Source organism: Galeopterus variegatus, unplaced genomic scaffold (assembly GCF_000696425.1).
Source record: "Galeopterus variegatus unplaced genomic scaffold, G_variegatus-3.0.2 Scaffold232, whole genome shotgun sequence".
In the NCBI taxonomy this organism is placed as follows: domain Eukaryota; kingdom Metazoa; phylum Chordata; class Mammalia; order Dermoptera; family Cynocephalidae; genus Galeopterus; species Galeopterus variegatus.
The window spans coordinates 513,692-536,508 of NW_007726343.1; the positions used below are offsets into that span (position 1 = coordinate 513,692).

Below are 22,817 nucleotides of genomic sequence, written 5' to 3' on the forward strand. Positions count from 1 at the left end.
TCCTAATTATAACATTTACTGGTGCAAAGATTAACCTTCTGAGAGGGGCATTCTGGGCTGTTGGTAACTTGATCAGCTCAGTCTTCTTGGTCTCTCTCTTTTCCTGGTTCTTTGTATCACAGGAGGGAGATGATGGTATCTGGCACATTCCTAGGATGACTTGAAGATAGCAGCCTTCTGTGTTTAGGGCTGAAAGATTGTGAACTCTGTTAGCTGAAATGCCACTCTAGGGAGGTGAACAGAACATTAAGAAAGCTTTAGCTGTAGGTAGTGTAGTGCAAGTAGAGTCAAATTTGAGAGCTGGGACTTGAGTGGACATTTGTCCCTGCTTTCTACCTTAATAAAATCTGAGTGTTAACTGTGGAAAAGGGCATTTGAGAGATCACTAAAAATGAATCATTAGAGTGCCCAGAAGAGCTTTATTATGATGTACAGTGAATAACTTCAGAACATACCCTGTACCTTTATATGTGCTTATCAGGTAACTGAGTAACAAGTACATTCTTTTATCCTGCACCACGGAGATTAAACAGTCTGCTGAATTATAATGGCAGAGGGATATACTTTTCTGCTGGATTCAGTCAATATCCTTTAGAGAATTCTGTGGGAGACTTAGAATAGATATTCTTTCTTAAAATATTTTAAAATTTGTAAGTGAACGATAAGTGTATATATATTTTTTTCTTTGTGTGTGTATATATGTATATTTCAGATGAGAATGAATGAAATACATATATTTCAAATGCGAATAACCAAATTAAGTGAAGTATAGGCTAAGAGTGTTGGAAGCTTTCATTCGCTTCTGCTATAAAGGATTATAGGGTTCCAGTCAGTAAACAAAGCCATTTTATGGCTCCTAACGGGTAAATTGAGGGGACTGATTTGGTCAAGGACCAGTATGAGGATGTTTCTGTTCAACAGTTAACAGGATTCAACATGATATGGAAAATACAGGCGTGCAAAACTATACTACGACACTCACATTGCCAGCTAAAGCCTAAAACACAGCCACATTTACATATGTGTCCATCTGTCTGTTTTTACACTTTATTTTTCCAACCAGTGGGTGAAGTGGTTTTCATCCAAGCTGCAGTTGGAATTTTTTTTTCACCCACCACTTTCCATTATATCATATAGATGCATATTTTAAAGTGCATGTTATCTGTCTCTGGACGCATATTTGCACAGCCTTGGCTGGGTTTTGTTTCTCTTCTGGAAGGTTAGCTCATCTCTGTAGGCCTGTCCGCTTTTCAGCTACCTGCACCACCAGGTTGTCTTGGGATCCCTCAGTTAGTGAGCAGTTTGTGGCCTTGTCCAGGGTACAGAAGTGGGGATTGCAGGCCAGGGTGAGGCTGCTGCCGCGACAGCCACAACCCAGTGAGAATGGAAGTGCTTTCGGTCTCTTCAGTGGAGAGCCTGGTAAATCCCGTGTAAATAGAGGGAGGATAACAAAGAATGAGCCCCTGCAGCTCTGAGCATTTGGAGCTATTTGGGGCTGAATTTGCTAAATGCTGCTTATACCGCCTGAAATGTTGAAGAGAAAGGAGCATAAAATCCCCTCTTTTTTTCCCTTTCTGCTCATACCCTGGGGGGAGGGTGTTCAGGACCAGGGAAGCCTGAGGTAAGCCGATGAAGACTTGTTTTTTCAGTGCTCTTTTGAGTGTGAAAAAGGTGGCCTGGGTCACTGTCCTCTCTTTAATGTTGGAAAACCCACACATTTAGTAAATGTTGCATGTAAACGAAAGCATTTCACCTTTTCTGCTTCCCTCCATGCTCATGGGCCATGAACTAGTCACTTGAAAAATCACAGAAAAATTTCACTTTAACGTGTCCAGACAGTTAAGCACAGCAGGAGAGTAAAAGAGATCAGTAATTAGCAGGTCTCATTGCTGGCCCCTCACCCTCCACATGTTTCTGGGTCTACAGCCCCCTCCCCAACTGATCTGATGTGAAAAAAGGTGAATTGCTGATTTACTTTGCTGTTGGTTCTTGGGAATCAAGTTTTGCAAGCCTGTATTCTAGAACAGAGGTGGGCAAAAGCTGCTGCTGCTTCCTCTTTTTTTTAATCTCATTTGAAATCCCGATGCAGGTTTCTCAGTGGGATGCCCTAAATTAAACTCCTGGAAGGTAGTCCCTGACAACCACTGAAAGAAAATATCTTTTGATTCAGTACATTTTAATCTTGTTTTCAAAGTACTATATTAAGAGGGAAAAAAAGGCATAAAGAAATGTTGACAGAAAATTAGTCCACAAAGTACTGTGTGTTATAGTTCCATGGCTATGTTATACTTCATTTTTAACTGTAATGTTTCTGAATAAACCATACAGCCTGGGGATGGGCAGAGCCCTCTTTCCCAGCGCTTTCTTCCCCATTGGAATAGGTCAGATTTGACATGGTGCATCATTTTCATAAACAATATTTGAAACATGTCTTAGATCATTCTGAGGAGGACCGTGCATATTTGCACACAGTGGAACACTGGGTGTTGTATGACCCAGTGCCCACAATGCAGGGAGAGTGGGAGCTTGGTGACTACTTGAAGTCAGGGAGTCTCCTTCATGTGCACTTTCTTAAAGCAAGTTATATTCTCATCAAGTCCTAGTAATCTATCTAGAAGCTCTTGCTCCCAATTTGTTTATTCTGCTAACATCTGAGTGTTTACTCTGTGTCAGGGCTTGGAAATCAGAAATAAATAAGACATAGCTCCAGCCTTACAAAAGCCCACAGACAAATTAGTAAACAGAAAAGTAAATAACAGAGGTAAGAACGAAGTGCTGAAGAAGTGTAGAGCGTAGTACACTAACTCTGTTAATGGAAATTGGGGAAAGCTTCATAAGGATTCCTTTTTCACTGGGTTTTGAAGGTCGAATAAGAGTTTGCTGGCAAAGAAGAATGGGGAGAGGCAGAGAAAGTAATGAGAAAGGGCATTGCAGGCTGATGGGAAGGATTCAAGGCACGTAATCTTGAAAGATCCCTTGTCTCAGAAAAGTTTTTAAATTCAGCAGATGTTCCTATTTCAAAATCACACTTAATTTGAGCTTTAGATCCACAGGAAACAATAATGATCCTATAGATAATGGATATACTTGTCTACATAAAAATATTCATCTACTTGTTTCTTGGTTTATATTTATTTTCAAATGTGCTGTCACCCAATATTTTTAAGGAACATAAATGTGAATATACAGGGTCTCTCTCTTGGGGTTTATTTCTTTAGCAGTAAGGGTAATCCAGAGTCTAGCTCCACCCTTCACATCTTCTTGTCCTCCTGGCAGTTTGAGGGAGAGGATAGAAGATGTTGGCATGGGCTTTGGAGGACAGGTGACACTCTGCCACTTTTTGTATGACATTTGACAAGTTACTTAATTTCTTTGAGTCTCAGTTTTCTTATCTGTAAAATGGAGTTGCTAATAGTTATTTCATTGAATTGTTGTGAAGATTAAATAAGGATTGGAACATTGCAAGTGCCCAATGAAAGTTTCTTCTGGTAGTGCTGGTAAGAAAGGTGACAACAGTAGTGACAAAGAAGAGGAGATGATGTTCTAGAGATAGAGAGCTGATATTGAAAACACCTGCTGAACGTGAAATAAGAACAGGAGTTATTTCATTGACTTGTTGTGAAGATTAAATAAGGATTGGAACATTGCAAGTGCCCAATGAAAGTTTCTTCTGGTTATTTCATTGAATTGTTGTGAAGATTAAATAAGGATTGGAACATTGCAAGTGCCCAATGAAAGTTTCTTCTGGTAGTGCTGGTAAGAAAGGTGACAACAGTAGTGACAAAGAAGAGGAGATGATGTTCTAGAGATAGAGAGCTGATATTGAAAACACCTGCTGAACGTGAAATAAGAACAGGTTAAGAACTGGACAAACTTGTGTATGTGTATGTAGGTGTATATGACTAAAGGCAAAAATATTGAATTCATCTACAAATATATTTAAAAGCTCCAATTTAGTTTACATACATATGGGTTCAAAATAACATGTAAATATCTATGTATTCATGAATATACATAATTCCTGGAAATGGATTGTTTGGAAGATATTGATCTCTCTATCTACTTATCTGTGTGTGTGAAATTAGTGAACTTACATTGCACAAAGTGAAAATAATAATGAACATAAGTGACTTTCCATTTCTTACAAAAGAGACAGGAAAAAAGCCTTGTTCTTCCAAATGAGCTATTATTCTTTATTTACTTAACATATATTTTGTATGAATGTGTTTAAGTATTAAACTTGGTCCAGAATTGGGAGAAGCGATGATTAAATAACACACCACCAACTTCCCTCCCCCCAGAATACAAATACTATCAGCCAAAATACATATTTATTTGTCTTAATTATTTCTCTGAGGATACATTTCTGAGGGGTCAGTTTTAGATGTTTATTTGGCACTATGCCAAATGTCTTAAAAACATTATCCTGTCTTTTAAAAAGTGACTTCATTTGGAATTTTGTGGAGTGTTTAATAGAACTGCACAGTGATGGTATCAAAACCCATTAGATCATGACTGCATGGGCAGTAGGTTCTCAATTATTTGTAGTATCTCTGGGCTCTAGGGTCACTGTGCTGTGCATGTTAAGGTTTCCACTTGAGCCATGATAAACTGATTATGAAAATCCTGAGTCTCAAACACTCTTGCTGGGCTGAAGCTCTTGTAGGCACTAGCTGACATTGGGAGACAAGTTTGCACATTTCTATTTGAGGCCAACCTAGACCAGCTCTAGTTCAGTCCCAACAGGTGGGCCCTAGAACTAATCTCCTCTCTATACTTAGACCTCCTGTAGAATCAAGACTTGTTTGGATCTGTCATTGACAGCAGGGTTCAGACAAGGTAATGCTTTCTAATGTACAATGTTAATGTGAGAATGCCAGTGGTAGTAGCGTTAGACTGTAAAATGGCCATGCCCGGGCTCTGGCTTGTCCTTGACCAGTTGTAATTGTGGAATCTCAGACAAGGATTTTACCTCCTGGCCTTAGTTTCCTCACTGATAAATATCTGTTTTGAGGGGAAGATGGAGTAAGTAGAAGGAGACAGATCAGGCCTGTCTTGGTTGTTGTATTCTTTCTGATGGGACAAGGAGAAGGCCATGTCCCTGTGGTATCAGACTCATAGCACATAATCACTGTTTTTATCATTTCTTTATTCCAAACCATGCAATTGATGTCTAAAATATGGACAGATTTTTGGCCAAATGGAATAAGACAATATGCCGATGAAAGGAAGCAGAATCCTTTAGCCTGGGTAGTTTTTATAACCAAGAATTTTATGGGTGGGAATTTCTGCTTTAGAATCATCTGAGGACCTTCTCATAGTATGCCCGTGTACTTTTTGATTCACTGGATACATAGCTATGGATATGGATCTTGCCTACACCTGGGTGCCCACAGTATCTCAGGATTTTGCTTCCCACAACCGGGCTTTTTCTCAGCACTGCTCTTTTAGGTAGGTGTGTGCTGGAGCCACTTAGCAGACCAGTGCCCTGCTCTGAGCAGTATGCTCAGTTGTGGAAACTGTGTGTGACTTCCTCAAGATAATGGGTATAAATCCAGCTAGAGATGCTCTCAAAACAGAAGGAGGACTCAGATTAGATTCTGGCCATCAGATGACAACAACAAGGAAAAGCAGATGAAGGGGTTCTCTGTGCTTTACAGCAGCAGTTCTCAAACTGGAGTGGCCATCAGAATCACCTGGAGGGCTTATAAACACACACACTGTTAGGCCCCACACCTAAAGTTTTAGATTTGGTAGGCCTTGGGGTAGGCCTGAGAATTTGCATTTCTCACAATTTCTTAGCCCGATGTTAACTGCTGCTAATCCTCATTTTGAGAGCCAGTGTGCTACAGCTTCTTTCTTTCTGTTTGACCCTCACTACCAAAAGATTAGGGTGGGATTACATGGTGATGGCCAGTACATGTGACAGAGAACACTGTTGCTTTCCGACGGTCAATGAGGCCCAGGCCAGATTGTACCTACTCACCACAAGCACTAATGCCATTCATGGAAGTAAAGTAGATTTTTAACCACCTACCCATTCCTGAGGTTGTGTCTCATTTCAAGTTAGGTCATCTGGTTCAGTGGCTTCCAAAAGCCAGTTAAAGAACCAGTGTTAGGCTGATTGCATAAGCAAACCCAAGGAACTTGTTAATAATACAAATACGTGGTCCCTGCCCTGGGATATTTTGATTCAGTAAGTCTGGGATGAGGCCTAAGGACCTGTGTTTTTAACAGTCTCCCCTGATCATTTAATCCACTTCAAATTCTTCTGTCCACAGACCTTGAGTATTCCTTTCCATGATCATGCACAATATGTTCTACTAATGCACATCTATTTTGAGTATCTTTGCCCAAAATTTAGACTGTGCTCTTGGTCAAGGGATTAGCAGAGGCAAGCAGAATTTTTTTGCTTGGCTTTTCATCATCAGAGGTGGCAATGCTGGTGGAATGGCCTGCAGTTCAGCCCCTCAGAAAGACGGTTATGGGCACTGAGCTCTTCCACTGTTCCTGGCATGGTTAGAAGCATCTGTGTGCACCTGGGCAACCTACCTAGCCACTGTAGAGGATCAGTCTCCCTTTAGGGGCTGTAATGAGTACAGTATCCCCAGTGTGGGGATTGTCAAAAGAGGGAAGGACCCGTGAATCAGCTCATTGATAAGTTCAGTCATTCACTCACCCAGCAGACAACCACTGGGTATCTGCCTTGGGTCAGGCATAGAGGTATGCTCTCAGGATAAAAGCAAGAAACAGTTTCTGCCCTCAAGGATTTTGCAATTTCTAACCCTAACTTCCGATGCTGAGGCTTAATGCTATTATCTCCTATGCTTCCTTTGGCACATGCATTTGTTCTGGTATACACACTTTTCAGCACATAAACCCACTTGGAACATGTGTGAAGGATTGCCAACTATCTTACATACACACACACAGCCTTACAGCAAGAAAACAATATCTACTTCAAGAATTACTAACTCTAGCATTATCTGTAAAATCTTATTTTAAGCTGCAGATCACATAGTTGCCTTTCAAAAATTTTCTTTATGTGCTGTTAGTTCTCTATGCTGGAGTTTGTTCACAGTCTGATGGAGGAAAAAACAATGTATTTATTATTGTATTTGAAAGAGGAAAATTGCTCTTTTTATAGAGGTATACACTAATATTAATTTTAAAATGTTGTGTCTAGTATCTAGTTATTAATGCACAACTAGACGCATTTTTATTTATAATTACTGTTACACTGCATCTAAATTCAAATATTTTACAACATTTATATACCATGGACTGCTTTATATTAAAATTCATGTAATGTGCCTGCCTTTTCCAGTTTGTCAGTCATCAAAGGATGCTCAATCTAGCTATATTTTTTCTTGAGCTAAATGTAGTGAATCATATAATTTGAAGGTGTTACCAGCCCTCTTTGCTTTTAAGCAAGAGAAAATGTACTGTGGAAATGCTGTCTCTCATTTTTAAGGTCATTGATTGGGTTAAAAAGGCAAATGCCTCTTTTCATTGAACTTCCTTCAATTAAGCCATTAACCTTTTAAAATAAATGTATTCAAAAATCTATCAAAAAAACTGAATGAGATTTTAACAAAATCCTGACAATTTCAGCTTAAACATATACACAGAAACCATATGTGCTTAGGAAGAAATATATACACACAGGCATTGTTTACAGAGTGTGTTTTTATATTTGGAAGACATTGAAGGAAGAGTTATTTCATACATACATTATCTGAAATGTACATTCAGATAGCCCACATAGATTTTACATTGAGACAAAGATATCTTTATCCATCGTAGGTAGACAGACAGACTGACTGACTTCAAACTTACACTTGCAGTGTGGATTTTTTTTCCTCTTCTCCGGGTACTGCTTTTCAAAATCGCCTCGGGCTACAGAACAGCACCTCAGATCCCCAAGGCCCACTGCCTGGCTCCTAATAGCCACTCTCCATCTGTGTCACATGAACAGCTGATGAGATCGCTCCAGTGTCTGTATTTTGGAGAGCACATCCACCCAGGTTAAAATGCTGGGGTTGCCAAGGAGCAGTCAGAAGCCATTAGTGTGGGTGAGAATTTGCCTTGCAGCAGTTCCTTGGCATAGTGGAAAGCATGTGCACGTGTCCCCACACAAGCTTAGGGGTGTGTGTGTGTGTGTGTGTGTGTGTGTCCTGATTCAGGTGACCCACTGGTATACCTAGGTGTGCAGGGAGGGTAGACAGAAGAAGACTAGACTCCACGTATCCAGAATTCAAAAAGTCAAATGCCTTTTGTTTCCCTGTGCATGGATTCTTTCCTTGACTGTTTGGGGGTCTCTCTCTCTCTCTCTCTCTCTCTTTAATCATAACAGAAGGCGAAGAAAAAGAGAACAGCAACTTGGGGGTCATGCTCTAGTGTTTGGGCAGATGGAAGGGAGCTGCTTTGCCTTGGGGCAGGGTGGTTGTAATGAAGTGGCCTGTCAGTCTGTAAATAGTGAGGGTCATCTCTTCCATGTGATGGAGGGTATCGCATTGCAGTGAAAATGGAAATGTCAATAAAATTAATCTGCCAGCTCTTTGCTGTGGCTTTTCTGCTTCTCTGGCCAAAGAAGGTTGTGGTTGTTTTTTTCTGTTTTTTTTTTTTTTTTTTTTTTTTTTTTTTTTTACTATAGATTCGTAGTATAATTTGATGTCAGGCAGTGTGATGCCTCTGGCTTTATTTTTTGCTGGGATTGCTTTGGCTATTTGGGATCTTTTGTTGTTCCATATGAATGTTAGTAAGAAAGTAGGGGTCCTGCAATGCCTTGCCAGAAGAGTTTTTCAGATACATAATTTAGATGCCCTCCAGGCAGGCTTTCAAGGCATTTTTGCTGGAGGGCAAGAAAAAATAACTATGACTGTTAAAAGTAAATGATTTTTGCTAATGCACAATTAATGCCAGAGAAAAGCACAGAAGAGAAAGATGTTGATAGAAACTTCTGATTAAGTGAGCACCCTACCTTGATGTGCATCTTTTTTTTATGCTAATGATCAGGGGTGCAGAGTGCTAAAAGTTTTCATGTCATGCAAATACCGAGTGCAGGGTCATATGAGGAGTGTGTGAATGTGCATGCTTAGGAGGTGACAGTTCTAAGAGGGGCTGAGCAGGCAGTGCGTTATGTGCAATGAACAGTGACACAGTTACTGTCACCTATGCAGGCAGCCTAGAATATATAGACTACAGAACATTTAACTTGATTACCCTACAGTATGTGTTCACTATGGGCATGGGGATGCATTTTCACTGAATGGGTTTCCTGATGGCGGTTTTCCCACATTGGATTCCATAATTGACAAAGAGCTACTGCACTGTGTCAGGCACACAATTATAATTGAATTAATGATATGGGCAAATGTGAGACACACAAAATTAACATTTGAAGAGGCCTGGTTTAATTTTGTCTTTTACATATTTGTGTCTCCAATTATACTTTAATGAAAGAGAATATACCCGCTTAATGGATTTCTTTCAACAAGCTTAGCTGAGCTCGTCATTAGCTACACATTGTTATTGGCACCCTTGCTATGTTTTTCTTTAATGCCTTTTTATTTCTTTCTACTAGGGGATGGTTTAGACAACAGTGTAGCTTCACCTGGTACAGGTGACGATGATGATCCAGACAAGGACAAAAAACGCCAGAAGAAGAGAGGCATTTTTCCCAAAGTAGCAACAAATATCATGAGAGCGTGGCTCTTCCAGCATCTCACAGTAAGTCAAGATGAAAGAGGAAAAAATAAAAGTTGTGTTTTGCTGAGTTCTCCTAGCAAGTTATACGGCCACATAGAGATGTTTTTAAAAATAAGGTGCCTGTTTTCTCTTTCTTGAAATCTCATGATTAACAGAGCAGTTAAGGTTTTATCAACTATTACCATCCAAAGAGCACCCTCTAGAAAGTAGCAGGTTTTTGTTTTAAGAGGCCTGGAATGGACCTTATTCAAAATGGTCTAGGACCCTAAACAGTATATAAAGTAAACTTATTTATGCTAAAAGGTATGAGAGCAACTTCAGATAATGCATCTGCAACCAAGGGAATGGCTGAACGGAGCTCATGAATCCATAAACATTGCTGATTACACTATTAACAAAAGCCGTCTCCTCTAGGAGGCAAAAAAAGTGCACCTTGCCACATGCGTGTCCAAGCTCAGAGTATCAGGAGCAACTCTAATCACCAAACCAGTTTGCAAACATGTCATGTATTTATATGACAAATGCAGAAGGGTTATAGGTGCCGTAATGCCTTTGTTTGTAAGGTGGAGATTCAAGATTTTTTTTTTTCTAGCTGTTCAAGTCCATTATCTTAAAAGCTAACCCTATTCACTTCTCACTTCTGGGAAAGGATTAACTATATGCAACATTTTAAAAGTAACAATTTATCTTTATCCTCCTATTTGCAATTGGTTTTATGTGTCGGTATGTAGTGTTGACTCTAAGACTGTCATGACAAAAATATTGCAATATATTTTTACAGAGGAACGAGGCACGCTTTTATTGAACTGTTCATTTGGAAATTCTAGGAAAATGGGGAAAATTTCAGAGGATATTTCTTGCCATGATATTGTTTTCAGACCACTCTGTTTAGGCTAATGCTTAAAAATAGAGTAGCACATTGAAAGCTGAAGGTCTTCTGTGATTATCCAACTTGTGTGTTGCCATGCTGAATGACATTAGTTACAGTGTCATGGGTCCAGGACAAGGTTCCACTTTTATTTATGGTGGTGGCTGCTGATCTGCCTTTCTCGCAGAGCTACAAAGGGCAAGGGGTGGAGCAGTGGTGGGGAGGGCAAAGTGATAGATTCACATTCCTAAATCGGCCATTTTGATGTAAGGACATTAGTAGCAAACTAAGGTGTATCGATCTGGCCTGTGGTGTCAGGATTAGCTGGGAGAACCAACAAGGCTGCCGTGGTAGTGGTTATACTTGCCTTGCAGCTATGGCCATTTCAAAGGTCAGGGTCCTGCACTGACTCGGCTCAGAGGAATTAGACAGAACATGCGGTCTCTGGGCTGATTACTTAACCAAAGACAAAATAATGAGTCCTAAGCAAATACTGACTAATTGAAAGGGCTGTAAATCCATTACATATTGGTCAGGGATAATCAGGAGTATTTAATCACTTTTATCTATTCAAGAGCACTGAAGCTGCAACAGCAAAGCCCTGAACCTTGCCATGTGGTTATTATTCTCATCATTATCAAAATTACTTCACAGCTGTTCTTTGCTACATCACCTCAGCTGGAGATTTACTAACCTGTAAAATGTTTTTAATTTGGAAGTCGAGTGAGTGTGAGGGGAGGGGTTTCTCGTTTTTAACCGAAGGTTGGTTTGGTTAGAGTAGCGAGTCAGCAAGGCGGGGGAGCCGCCGAGGGCAGCCAGGGGCTTTCTCCCAATTGGCTCACCTGCTTGGTTGCCTCCCTCTGTCTTCTCTCATTGTTGGCCTTTCTTGGTCACAAATAAAGACTTCAGCAGTTGCTTTCCAAGCAGACATCTACATGTGTTTTCAACTTCTCTGTCATTAAAACCAATGTCACAGAACAGCAGAACCTTAGAGAGGTAGGCTGCTCTGTTTACAAATGAGGAAACTGAGACCCGGAAAGGGAAACCAGTAGCTCGAAGTCAAGCTGAGACCAGGTCCCAAGCCTTTCAAGTCCCCAACTCTGTGATTTTCAACCACATTATGAAGACTTTGCTAAAATCATTGTCGCCTTGAACAGCTGCAGAGAAATCTCACCACCTCTGCCATCAATATGCTCAGAATCAAAGGGGGAAATACGGAGAAGCCAAGTACTGTTTTCTTTACTGGTTTTCAAAGCTTCCTTCTCCTCCAGCATTTCTGAGTAGAGAAGACTTTCTGCTCGGTTTCTGGGAGTTGAATCTCATGTGGAAGGGTGAGGAGCCCTGGCTGGACTTCTTGATTTGTCCCGCCAATGCCTCATCGACCACCTCCCTGTCCAGGACTGTGCCCACTGTGCATAGTGGCCCCTGGCTGAGAACCGTGGACAGCCAGTGATTCCTGGGCACTTGTGGCTCTAGTGTGCCACAAACCAACAGTAAGAGCTTATCTCCATCCCCAAAGTGCTTTCATCTAGTTAAATGTATGCAAGGCTTTGTGTGCAGAATTCTCTGTCCAACTAAAAATTTTAATGAATGCCTGTCTTTGAGGCAGAGAGAGGGCTCACTATAGCCTGAGCTGGGACAGTTAGGAAACATGCATTTCAAGTTCAGTGTTCCTCTGTACCTGCTGAACCTGAGTTAAGTCCATTAAGTTCTTTGAACCTTCCTTTTCCTCATTTTTCAAATGAGAAGAGCTCACTGCGGGATCTATAGGCCTCTTTCCCATGCTCCTATGTTTTGGTTCTGCTCAAGAACATTGATTGACTCAGAGCAATGCCTGACTTGTGGTCATCCTTTCCTCTCCTTCCCCCTTTCTTTTTACTTTTCACTCTGTGCTTTATTTTTCTCCTCCCCATGACCTTCATTCACAACATGCCTCTTTCATTATTTTATCCCTCTGGCTTTGTCTCCCATCTTTCTCTCTGCTCCCCTCGCTGCCTTTTCTGCACCTCCCTTTTGTCTTAAGGAAATTTTCCTCTGCTTCTCTTTGAAATTTTTTTCTCTCTTCATCCACACTGCACCTCCACTGAGGAGAAGAGGTTCAGTAACTTTGATGAGGATGGACCTGTAAAACTTTTACTTTCCAATCTTTAATGAGCTGAAAGATTTACTCAGCTGTAATTCTGAGCTCAGAAACCAAGAATAGAGACCCCTAACTAGCGACATGTTAATTTAGACTTCTTTTCTTACATGCACTAACAGGCATGAGGAAGTCCTTGGAAATAGAGATGCCCCAGTATATTTTTCTGTCACTTAATTAATTTCAGCTTTCAAAGTGAAATGTTGGCTCTATCTCACTGAAAATAGATGTAGTCTAAATTATTATTCCATGTAAATTTCCTTACAAGTGCATGATTCAATGTGCATTCCTCCATTTTTAGTCTCTTTAACATTATTTCAAACTGTTTTTTTCCCTCTTGTGCAGTATGACCTGTGCTTGTATTACAATGATCCCTGATGTACCCTTTTTTCTTTCTTTTTTAAAAACGAAGCTAATTGAATTATCTCATTATTTTAATTTGTTAAGCAAATGTATTTTGCATCTCAGGATGTGTTCTTAAAGAAGGGGGCTGCTAAGGCTTTGCCCCCTGAATGGGCCATTGGCCGATTTTGACATTCATGCATTCATTAACTAGCAGAACATAAAAGAACTCTGGTTGTATTTTTTTTTTTTTTCCAAACACCCAACCAGCATGGAGCAACTTTCTCCAATAAGCCACAGGGGTCTTTCTACATATGTTCTCAACTGCAAGCTATTGTCACCTATTCTGAATACCTCAAAAGGCCCAGCAGAAAAAAAACCTACCTCAACAAAGGCCAACTGTAGCAATTGTTAAGTCTTAGTCTCAATATGACAAAAATCATTAACCTTCAGTTTTCTTGAAAGAACAAGTTCCACTACAACTGTAACAGTTAAAACAATCTCTCAAATTCTTATGCACCACCAACTTTAGGAGACAAGGTAACAAACTTGCAGCTAACTGATTATATTGAGGAAAATATTTAAATTGAAAGTGACATTTAAGAAACCAAGCTATTTCATGAGTTGAAGAATTTCCATATTCAGAGTTACACACTTTGAATTTGCTTAATCCGAGACTAAATAATTACTAGTTTCTACCTACCTATTTCCACAATATCCTTTTAAGAAATCCCCTCTAAAAAATGCACAATAATTTTAAGGAAATAAATCCATATATATTTTTTGGAAATTCATTTAGCAAAAACCTTCTATATACTATTACCCTCTGCCATTGGTTGATGGTTCTGCCTGCTTCTTAGGCTAAGAAATCTAGTGAAGATCAAAGAAAGAATCTGTTGAAAATGCATGTGCTTCTGCTGGAAAGTACCCAATGGTAAAAAAAAAAAAAAAACTTAGGGAAATCCTAGGAAAGTATATTCTTTTTGCTAACACATTGAGATTATGATATCATAAAGTAAGCCTGCCATTACAACTGTTTTTATTTGACTTCAGAGATAAAGAAAGAAACAGCAACAATAATACCCTGGCTGACGGTTTATTCATAACCATGAAAAACTCCTCCACGCCAAGAAGCCTTTAGTGTGCTCAATTAGGCTCTCAGGCACCTCCACTTGCCCTCTTCAAGAGCTCCCCTCGTTGTGCTGCAAAGAATATATTTTACCATGGAATAAAAACAGGAAGTGCTCACACACAAAGACACCACTTGCTCATACCAGTTTTTGACTAAAGGTCTTCTTATTTGAAAACACAGGGATAAAGCTCACACTTAGGAGATGCAGGACTTCTTTGAAAGATACAGAATCAGAAGCAAATTTTAATTAAATGTGCAGCCTTCTTGAAACTGCAGGTTCAAAAATCTCTGTCCTTTACCCACAGCAGAGTTCTGTGTCCACTGTCCGGATCTCTAGGGGCAGGGGACGGGACAAAGCCTGCCTCTCAGGTGTTTACTCATTTCACTCCTTGCCTATTAGAACTTATTTTATGGGATTTTATAAAGGTCTGGGTTCAGTAATAAAAAATGTGTTTTAAAGTACTTTGTCCTACAGAGACAGTACACCCAAGTTATGAGTAAATACATACAGTTCCACGATATATTAGAGAAATATGTATCTCTTCTCCAGTGAGTTCATCAAGACAATATGACAGTAAACTTAGTCATCTCAAATTGGTTATTGTAATGTATGTGTACACACACACACACACAGAGGAGAGGAAGGGAAGGAGGAAAGGAGGGAGGGGAGGAGAAGGAGCAGATAGAGGGAGAGACTTAGACTGTTTTGCCCTTTAACTAGCTCTCTTCATCTTGTGCAGATCCAGACGGCTTTTATATTAAATGAGGCAGTACAGTGTCAAGGTTAAGAGCATAGGGCCTGGAATCTGCCACGTAGTAGATTTTTGATCTTGAGCCATTATCCTCTCTGAGCCTCGCTTTCCATATCTATAGGATGGTGCTAATTCTAGGCTCACCTACTAGGGTTATTGTAGGAGTTAAATGAAATAATGTACAGCACTCAGACCCATGTCTGGCTCTTATAATAAGTACACAATATAAAGTAAACTGTAAGTCTTATTTTAATCTATTGAATGGCTAGCACGGTGCTTTAACCAATGGACCTGGGGGAGTTACCACATCCTTTCTTGGGGCTGTGTGAGGTTGGGAGACCAGATTTTGCTAAATAAGTTCCAAATACCTGTAAGTAGGAGAGAACATGATCTAAACTCTGTCTTCTAAACGTTCAGTTGCTGCTCATTGATGCAAGGTGATAATATTAGAGAGACCTACTAAGGATGTAGCCTTGTGGGATGAGGTGGCAAGTGGAGAAGAAGTTGGTCATAGAATAGTTCAGAATTCCTCAATGCCTCTACTTTTGGTAGAGAATGCTCTAGTGTGTGAACAGAATCTAATGTTGCCTGCTTCCTTGGAGTGTAGAAGTCTAGGCTATCTGTGAGATAGCATGGTGTGGTGGGTTTTTTTTTGTTGTTTGTTTGTTTTTTCCCTGACTGGTAAGGGGATCGCAACCCTTGGCATGGTGCTGTCCGCACCACACTCAGACAGTGAGCGCATCAGCCATCCCTATATAGGATCCGAACCTGCGGCCTCGGCGCTACCAGTGCTGCACTCTCCCGAGTGAGCCACGAGGCCGGCCCATGGTATGGTTTTTTAAAAAGGGGTCACTGAATGTGAAATTATAAGATTTCAGTTTGAGCTCTGTGATCTCGGGTAAGTTATTCAATTTTCTGAACCTATTTCTTACCTTCAAAATGCAAATAGTAAATATCCACGCTACTTGGCCGATTGGGTTGCTAGGTTGCTCAAATCATGCAGTCAATTTGTAAACTGTCATGTGCTGCACGGATGTCAAGTATTTTGGTGTTTTGGTTGTGTGCTTGGGTTTGCAGCAGCTTGAGGCCTCTAGTGTCTCATGAAATCACCAAGGGTCAGAGATACAGTGCTGCCCACTTCGTTCATCTATACCCCAGTTTCTCCACTTGTCCATTTCTACAAGTGTATCCATGGAGACACTGTGATAATTCCTATCATTAGACATCTTTTTAAAGACTTTGAATGGTTAATCGAATCAGCATTTCATGGACATTAGTTATTTCTACTTGGAAATTAGCGCCTTCATGATTCAGAGATGGGTCTACTTAATACTAATAGCTACAGGTCAAATTAATACCACATATGAAATGTCGGCCTTACTTACACAGTGAGAGATAGCCATTCTCATATTCAGATATGCACATGTACACAGAATGCAAGTGGGGCTCATCGCTAAGAGATACTTATGTGGAAATGCATATGCAGAACACACAGCTGAGAAACACCAGCAGAGAGCTTCCCGCAAACATGCAGCAGAGTGAGGCCGCCCCTGGCCTTAGCCTTTGCATTGTTTTTCTGCTTGCCAGAAGAAAACATCTGTGAATTATTTGAATGGAAACTTATACTGGAGATGGTCTGAATTGGTGTCATCTCTGTTTAATTTCAGGAAATGATGTCACAATGCATTAAATAACAATGCTGGGTGATTTATTTTCTCGTGGACATGCTGTCCTAAGCATTCCTCTTCTCTTGCAATGTTTCCAATTAACTGTAAGCTTGAGCATTCTTCCTATTTCATAATGATTTTGAGAGGTGGGGGCAGGAGATTGGGGTGGGAACAGTGGTAAATTCAGAGGTTGCCGAGGTTCAGAGCTAATGGCACATCCATCATGTCCTTACTGGGACAGAAGGGTACCGAATGTCAGGGCTATGGTCACCAGTGGCAACCTACAACAGTGCTTGTTGGTTTTAAAGAATGTCTAAAAAAGAAAGGCAGAACGTTCTGATGTTAGATGTCCAGAGAGCCATTAGATAATTTTAACAGTGACCTGCATGCTGTAGCTTCTGCCTTTATCAAAGTTTCTATGCACTCCCTTCATGAGTAAAGAATAGAGGACATAAGTCAATTCTGTGTGCCATCTGTCGTCGTTTTTACAATTTCTCAAATTAAAGAGACAGGCCAAAAATTTAATGTTGTGTTGAATCCTAGAAACTCCTCTAGAAGAAAGAAAATTGCAACTGAATTTACTTTGTCTCTCTTGAGGGGGGAAAAAATTGCATGCTGCTGTGTCATAACCTTTTATTTGTAGTCCCAATTTGGTGTTTAGAAATGGATTATGAGGCTTCTACATGGGAAAGACAGGTGTGTTTGGGATTCAGCAGCCTTTGTGCACATGGTTAGAATGACATTGAGGTAAAGTGGTCATATACTTGTGTTGCATTGGCTTTTCCTGGGGGTGATGAGGTGCATGGTCTTCTTGATGCAAAAACATTTCCATATATGTCAAGACATTTTAAATTACATCAGACAATTCTGTTTAAAAAGAAGTTCACCTGAGGTAGACGTAGAAAATTAAGTCCCAAATTTTGAGCTACTGACAGACAAATTTAAAAATAAGTAACTGATAGGCAGAGCACAGAGGGTTTTTAGGGCAGTGAAACTGCTCTGCATGACACTGTAATGGTGAATGCATGTCATTATACGTTTGTCCAAACCTATAGGATGTACAACAGCATGAGTGAAACCTAATGTAAATTATGTGGGTGATAATGATGTGTCAATGTAAGTTTATTGATTGTAACAAATGTACCTCCTGCTATGTTTGTACCAGGTACATTTGGAGGCTGTTGATAATGAGGGGAGGCTGTGTATATGTGGGGGAGGGGGTATAGCGGAAATCTCTGTACCCTCCTCTCAATTTTGCTGTGAATCTAAAAACTGACCTAAAAAATAGTCTATTAAAAAATGAGTAATTTGGGCTGGCCCGGTGGCGCACTGGAGAGTGCGCCGCTTGGGAGCGCGGTGGCGCTCCCGCCGAGGGTTCGGATCCCATGTGGAGACCAGTTCCCGCTCACTGGCTGAGCGCGGTGCAGGCGCAACACTGAGGGTTGCGATCCCGTTGCCAGTCCCCGGTACGGGCACGACACCGAGGGTTGCGATCCCGTTACTGGTCAGTAAAAAAAGACAAAAAGGAAAAAAAAAATGAGTAATTGAGTGAGAAGATTGAAGAATGAAATGCTTATTAAATTACCATCAAAAAGAAACTAAAATAATTATTAGCTCAAAGTTTAGCACCCAATTTCATAAAATATCACTCAAAGTATAATTGTTTAAAAATACGTTAAAGAATTCAAGGAGATGGGGAATTGAGGACCCTTGAATAAAAGAAAATAGAAGGCATGTGCATATCTGAATATTCAGCTATTTTAAAACTCCAAGAATAGAGTGCCATTAAATGCTGTTTAGTAAAATCCCTGAATATTCATTCAGATCATAGGGAAAATTTCCATTTCTTCATTTCACATGACCACAGTATGCAAGTACATTCTGTGGAGAAGAGGAGTTGACAGAAATTAAAGGCCATGTTGACTGGGTTATGAGAACACTAACTGTCCCTCAGCTTTGCCACAGGATAGCGTCATAAAGTGACCTTAACATGCAGGACTAATTTTGATTTTAGAGAGTGTTATTGCACAGATTTCAGAGGACTCCAGGACATGTCCTGCCTTTTCCGTGCTGTAGTCTGTTTTTGCAATTTGGAACAGATTATGAAGTGTAAAGATGATATCCAGCCCTACTTCTCCTGTGAAGAAATAGTGATTTGGGTAGGAAGCATTAGGTTGGCTGAATGGAATTTGCCTTATTACTTTTATGTGCTGCATGCCACTTTCTAAATTGATTGGCAGCAGTTGTTTACAGTATGCAAAGTAATCACTGGCACCCTTTAAAGGTGTATTATCCTCTTAAAACATAATAGTAATGCCATTTTCATGCTTTTACATTTGCTATTCATATTCTGAACTGCCAAGTCCCAAATCTGCCAGAACTAATTTAAGTTGTTTTTATCTAATAGTGGATAAGTTGTCAAGTCACAATGTAATGGCAGATAATTTTTCTTAAACTATAGTTTACTTCTTGGTTATAATGGATAACATGAATATTTGTTGAATCTGACTTGATTGTCCACACACACAAAAATTACAACTCAAAAGATATTGTTGTGGGATTCTGGGATGACAAGAAATGAAGAGGATTATTCTGAGCACTATAGAAAATTAACATGGGCCACCGATCAGCCTCTTCCAACCACTTCCCACCTCCCCCCACCCCAATTTTACTGATATTTGATTTGCCTAACATTGCCAGATAATGAAGATCCATTCTTGTTCATCCCTGCACCAAATCTTGTTGCTGCTCTTAATTTAAATACTTTGGTTATCACATTAAGGCTGTCTAGATTTTTTTTTTAACTTCTTGCAAATATTGCAGAATTTTGTCTTGGAGATATCTGGCAATTCCATAACTAAATTTGGAAAGGGATACTTCCATGACTCAGGTCATACTATAATTGTAAAATGCCTTTTTTCTTACCCATAATACATGGTGTGATCCTGTTATAAACACACAATAAACAACCCAAGTGTACTGGGGTGGTGCTACACTAGTCTTTTAAAAAGGAAAAGGCTTTTAGCAATAGATGAGATGAATGCTGGATTATTCCCTGTAGGTTTGGTGACACATTGGAATTCCCCGTAAAAGCAGCCTTATTTTTTTCCCCATGGTGAAAAGTTATAGGTTCCATTTCAGTGTTTCGAGATACCTGCAGGCAGCTCATGAACTGTTACACTTGTTTTAAACCTTGCCTCAAAGTGATTTTAAAAAAGAAAGTGGTAAGATAACATAGGAATATGGGATCATTATTAGTCAATTATAGGCTCAATTTTTGTGTTAGTTTCTGGGAAGCCATAAGTTTAGAGCCGTGTGGCAAAATCTCACTGACTACTTGATGCCACTTTGATAAAGACCACTCTTATAGCTTAATCCTGAATATTTTATGTTCTCTGGTGAACTGCTTAAGTGATAATCAAATATGACCATGTCGAAAGGCATCAGTTTTTAATATGACCTTTGGTACCAGTATGGAAATCCTTTAAAATTTCTTTTTTTTTGGAGATCAAATTTGAAGAAAAAAGTGATTTTATGTTCTTTGGACCTTATATAGTAGTACTCTTTTGCCATAGGTATCCCAAATACCATCATGCTTATTTGAAATGTATATATAATCAGTTAAATAAAAAGGGGTGTACTTAAATTCTCATGAATCTATGTTTGGATGCTTTTGGAGCAGACAATGGAAATGTTTGTAATTCATTTTTTAAAAATCAGTTATTTTCCTTCCTTTAAGTAGTGAGAACAATCTGTTAAATCTTTGTGTTTATAAAAACAAATGAACATTTCAGGGCACAGTGAAATAAATCCCTACTGTTTATTATTCTTTGTAAGATTATGTACCAGAAGCAGCAGAGTTAGGACCAAATTGAAGAGTTCACCAGGGTCCTAGTCTCAGCCCAGCCTTTTGCTCTCTGTGTTATTTTGGGCAAGTCCTTTAACTTATTTGAGTGCCCATTTTCTCATCTTCTTGTTTTGAGAGTTAGCTGAGATTAGAATTAGCCTTTTGAAAAGGGCAAAATACTACGCAAGTATAAAATGATGTCCATTAATGTTTTCATATAATCCATGGAAATAATTAATTCACTCTGTCTTAGCTCCAAGAAACCTGAACTTGGATGTAGGTGAAAAACTCTTCAGAGGAAAATATTGTACTGTTTTTCTTGGCCTAAGTCTAGAATGGGGGTCAGATCTTACAGAGAGCATGATGTGTGAAGGAGAAGAGCAAAAGATCCACCGGACCATTCATACTGTGGCACACTTTCAGTGGCATCATGAGTCAAAATAATTATTGGAAATTTATGCAATCAAACATAAGAGAAAGAACTGGGGGACAGCAAACTAACCTCATAATAAACTTATTCTCACTTGTATTATTACAGCTTTTGAACAAGCTAACTGGGGATTTGGGCATCTTTGTTTTTTGTCCATAACCTCTTCATCCTGAGAATTAACTGGCCCACCAGCCTGCCACTTTCCATCCTGGCCAAGCTGGTAGGTAAGAGCAGTTTTACATCTCTAACATGGCAATCTCACAGGCCCACTCTAAGGAACACAGGATTTTCTCATGCAGCAAGAGATTAGTGGGATTTTTTTTTTTTCTTCCTGAAGATAGTTTCAGTCTGGACACTTAATCAAGCTTTCTTTGATTCTACATTCAGAGATGCATAGATGTTATGGCTCTTTAGACAGAATCTGCTTTGGCTAAAGCACAAAATACAAATGGGAGGATAGTAAGAAAAGCCTCAAAAGTTATGTTGAGGCTCTGGGTTTGGACACACTGGCCAGCCTCCGGGTGGGGAAAACTCTGGGGAAGTTGGAAATGGTGGCATTCTAGTTTGAGAGTTGGGGCTGATTTTTGTGGATGCTTGAAACATGTAGATGCTTTTGTAATGCTTGAAACCATGGCATTGAATAAAGGCTAGAAAGAGAGAGAGTGCAGAGAGAAGCAGGTTAGAGTCTTTTCGGAGACTGCATTTTAAGGGGGGAAAAGAGAAAGTAATGAGCAGTTGTAAAGACATCAGAGCAGTAGGAGCATAATCATACCATGTGAAGAGGGAAGAAGTTTCGAAGTAGAGGAAGTAGATTCTTTAGAAAGATCAAGGACAATGATGACTAAAAATAAGCCCTTGGATTTGCCACGTGGCAGTCATGGTCTACCTTTAAATTCTACAGGCTGATGAGTGAGCTGGTGAAGCTGGGAGTGAACAGAGGAAGCACAGAAGAGTGCATGGGGGTGGCAGGGCTTCCTAGCAGAGGTGTATTAGATGAATCCGGTGTGTCAGCAGAAGGGAGGGATCCAGGGGAGAGATGGAGGTGTAGGTGTGGGGGGTGGAGAGAATGGCAATGGGTAATGCACAGTTCAAGAAAAGGAAGCCAGGGAAGACAGTGGCCAAAGCACAGGTCAAAAGATACAGAAGCGGCAGACACATTTTGTTAAGAGAGGAAAAAAGCTGAGGGGATTCAGGGAAGCCCTTCTCTAACTGGATAAGAACTGTGGAGAGTGTGCAGGAGAGTGAATTAGGAAGACACAAAATTGTGGCCTTGGAGCAAAGAGGCTGGAATGGACTCTCACCACATCACTTTGGCCTTTCTCGGGCAGTGCTCAGGAACCCAGGCACAAGAGAGACGGAAGTAGACAACAGGAAAAACCTAAGCCTGATATTGACAACATGGGAGAGCAGGAGGGTATTACGGTATTCTTGCAATTCTCACTGGTGGACATGTCAAAATTCCAATGAGAAATTTTTTTCCTGGGATTGTGACAGAAAAACAATTCTACAGATCATATGAAAAATAAAACAACTAAGAAAAGTCAAGATATTTTTGGAAAAGAAAAATGAGAGAAGTCTTGCACTGAGTTTCACTGAGATGTATTATAAAGCTACGCAGTGTGGCACTGATTAACACAATAGACAGAAAGATCACTTGAACAAAATAAGAATCCACAAATCAACTCAGACATATAGAGGAACTTAACAAATTTTAAAGGCATCCCTTCAAGTCAGTTGAGGAAAAAAATTTAAAAAAATAAGTCAATAAACAGTTTCTGGATCATGGTTTAACTATTTTGGAAAAAGTAATCGATAGTTTCTATTAAAATAATTTCATATTTAAGAGTTCTTTGAATTAGGTATGGCTATTTCTCTTTCCTTTGTTTAATGAAATCCTTTTAGAGCATAAAAGCAAAAGAATTATAAAAAAA

At 39.8% G+C, this 22,817-nt stretch overlaps 1 protein-coding gene across 4 annotated transcripts in view; it reads left to right on the forward strand.

The window, feature by feature from the left end:
• The window catches only part of MEIS2 (Meis homeobox 2), a 205,078-nt gene that overhangs the window by 52,490 nt on the left and 129,771 nt on the right, over positions 1-22,817 (forward strand). For all 4 annotated transcript variants that reach the window (XM_008566263.1, XM_008566264.1, XM_008566261.1 and 1 more), the window contains exon 8: positions 9,587-9,732. In XM_008566263.1, coding sequence (XP_008564485.1) covers positions 9,587-9,732 — 146 coding nt within the window. The remainder of the gene's footprint in view (positions 1-9,586; positions 9,733-22,817) is intronic.